This window comes from Etheostoma spectabile, unplaced genomic scaffold (assembly GCF_008692095.1).
Source record: "Etheostoma spectabile isolate EspeVRDwgs_2016 unplaced genomic scaffold, UIUC_Espe_1.0 scaffold58, whole genome shotgun sequence".
Taxonomy (NCBI): Eukaryota; Metazoa; Chordata; class Actinopteri; order Perciformes; family Percidae; genus Etheostoma; species Etheostoma spectabile.
Window position 1 is genome coordinate 193,420 of NW_022605629.1, and position 3,096 is coordinate 196,515.

The window sequence follows — 3,096 nt, forward strand, 5'->3', positions numbered from 1 at the left end:
AAAAACCGGAGCGTTCTATGAAATGGCGCATTAAAATTAACACAAAAAAACGCTCAATCACGCAAATTTGATTGTGGGAAGTCAAAATCGTGATTAAAATTAAAATTTGTTCAATTGTGCAGCCCTACCACAGAGGGATGCCGTTCATGTGTGCGCGCTACTTGCTATCAGGTAGCCCTTTCTGACGGCGAAATGAGGTCGTTATCTACAGTATGTTGTCTTCAAAAACACTAGACTCTTTATTGAAATAAACAGTCATTTTACCTCGCTGAACACAGGAGTTGCTGGTCTAACGGTCCATAGCAACCGCCTGGGTTTATGCAGCCAGGCAGCCCATGAGGCCTTTTTTTATTGCATCTAATTGATCTAATTATTAATACAAAAGGTTAGGTAATTGGAATTTGACTATAACTTTTACATTGCCATACATGACTGTTTTATAAAAGCACTAGCTCACTTTAGTCATCCTTCCGCTTTGCATTGAGCAGAACAATTACTCCTTAAAAATGTAATCAATATTCATGCTTACCTTTCTTGACGTGTTCAGTAACACACAACCGGAGTCGTCAGCGTCTGAGGAGGAACAAAACAAGGGGTCAAATCACACATTCAAAGTGTGCCATAGGAAAACGTCATCATATACTGTATGTATATATGCAATTAATATATTCTACAACGATTTCATGTGTGTTACATTGTTATATCAGTAATATGTGCTTTCAGCAAAATTACAACATTGGAGCAACTGGTGACAGTTGTTTGAAGGGTGACACATTGTACGACGTTTCAAACCCAAAGAGTGTGTTGCATTTTCATGTTACTTTCTCACAAATAATCTCAGATACGTGTTCAGCCACACCTAGTTTGCTGCCTCTTTATTGTAACACCTGTCAGTCTTGTATAAGATACTTAAAAGCAATACTATTAAATTACTAATACTAGTAAAAGTACAAGTATAGTCACCTTTTAGAATATTACTTGAGTAAAAGTCTTAAAGTATCTGCAATTTACTGGACTCAAGTATCAAAAGTAATTTTCTGATATTAAATGTACTTAATTATTAGAGGTAATAGTAAAAAATTACTTTGATTATAAACTTTATTTTGGCTCCCAAGTCAAAAGACCAAACACGGCATATTTCGAGAGCTGACATCAGCAAAGAGAAAAACAAACAATTTTCATTTTTTGTGAGGATTTATCTCCACTCCAACATACAAAACATTTCTTGTAAATACCGCCATAGGGGTTTAACGTTATCTTTATCACCACCCCCGCCAAACCTGCTTTTTTGCAGTCTAACAAATTTCTTCAAATTTTATTTTGTAGTAACAAAGACACTTGTGAGAAATGTAGTGGAGTAGAAGTATACATTGTATTTAGGAAATGTAGTGGAGTAGAAGAAAAAGTCTCTAGAAATATAAATAATTTAAAAAGTACAGCTATGTAAAAAGTCTACTTAAGTACATTAAGGCAAGGCAGCTTTATTAGTAGAGCACATTTCAGCAACCGCGCAATTCAAAGTGCTTTAAAAACAGTTAAAAAACAGTTAAAAAATAAAAACAGATAAAATATATGAAGAAACAGTAAAAAAAAAACTAAAATAAAAGTTACAGTGCAGTATAAGAAATTAAACATTAAAGAAACCATTTAAAGAAAGGCAGCATCAAAAAGAAAGGTCTTCAGCCTTGATTTAAAGTAGCAGCGGATCTACAGGTTTCTGGGAGTTTATTCCAGATATGAGGAGCATAGAAACTGAAAGCTGCTTCACCCTGTTTAGTTCTGACTCTGGGGACAGAAAGTAGACCTGTCCCAGATGACCTGAGAGGTCTGGGGGGGTCATAGTGTAGTAGCAGATCAGAAATGTATTTTGGACCTAAACCGTTAAGTGATTTATAAACTAAAAAAAGTACTTTGAAATCAATTCTTTGAGGGACTGATGAACTGGAGTGATGTGATCCAGTCTCTTGGTCTTAGTGGATCGAGCAGCAGCGTTCTGAATCAGCTGTAGCTGTCGATTGATTTTTAGGGAGACTGTAAAGACCCCGTTACAGTAGTCAAGTCTACTGAGATGAAAGCATGGACCAGTTTTCCCAAATCCTGTTGACACATAAGTCCTTTAACCCTTGATATATTCTTAAGGTGATAGTAGCCTGACTTTGTACTTGTCTTCATGTGGCTGTTAAAATTTAAGCCAGAGTCCATGACTACACCAAGATTTCTGGCTTTAACAATTTCTGTAACAAAGAATTTGTACTATACTTTACGTTACATTACAACCCTGGTGCCAGCCATGTAACCATTTCTAAAAATGCCTGCTGCCCTGTACATAAACTTTTTTTTTATCAAACATCCAAATGAAATGACTACACCAGTACAAAGTCCATGGTACAGAAATGAAGGGAGAGAGGTAGAGAGAGAGAGAGAGAGAGAGAGATGAGGAATGATTTGAAAGCGCACCCAATAACTTCAGCTTTTTAAAAATATAGCAGCATTTGTTTCCGAATAAAGATTAAATGTTTAACGTTGCTTAATGTTCTGCGATTGTATATGAAAGCATGTTCTAACCAACAGAGCGTTTCTAATTGATGGAAATAAAGATCACAAGTAACAAAAAAGCCTGAGACCCTTTTTCTAAAAGTGATGAAATAATCAAGAGGCAAGTCTCTAAATGCTCTCATTGAACAGGGATTGGAAGCCCTCTGCTGATAAGGTTTTAATACACACGTCCGTGGAGCTGAGGAGAGTGCTCTGATAAAGTACAAAGGTCTGGATTTTCCCAGTGTCGGATAAAAGGGAAAGGGAGGAAAAGCCTTTTATGTTAGCAAACAATAGGCGGACAAACTGAGGGAATAAGGTTTTCAACAGACTTCAGTTCCTTAACTAGCAGATTCAGTACCCTGCTGACTCTCATAAAACAGTCCGCCACCGCCGTTACATAACGCAGTTATCGCCGCTTACTGTGGGGAGCACGTTATTAGGTTACCACGGGCTTTCCTCCACTGCTCCACGTGATGCACTATGTCGATGTCGTCTGAAAATCAATCAGTGCTTTACGCCTCCCTCCGGCGACGGAAAAGCAAAGAACCCCCCCCCCCC

The 3,096-nt window shown here is 37.6% G+C and overlaps 1 protein-coding gene across 6 annotated transcripts in view; it reads right to left on the reverse strand.

The window, feature by feature from the left end:
* The window catches only part of slc4a11 (solute carrier family 4 member 11), a 156,939-nt gene that overhangs the window by 63,506 nt on the left and 90,337 nt on the right, over positions 1 to 3,096 (reverse strand). For all 6 annotated transcript variants that reach the window (XM_032511973.1, XM_032511971.1, XM_032511969.1 and 3 more), the window contains exon 4: positions 530 to 573. In XM_032511973.1, the coding sequence (XP_032367864.1) occupies positions 530 to 573 (44 nt within the window). The remainder of the gene's footprint in view (positions 1 to 529; positions 574 to 3,096) is intronic.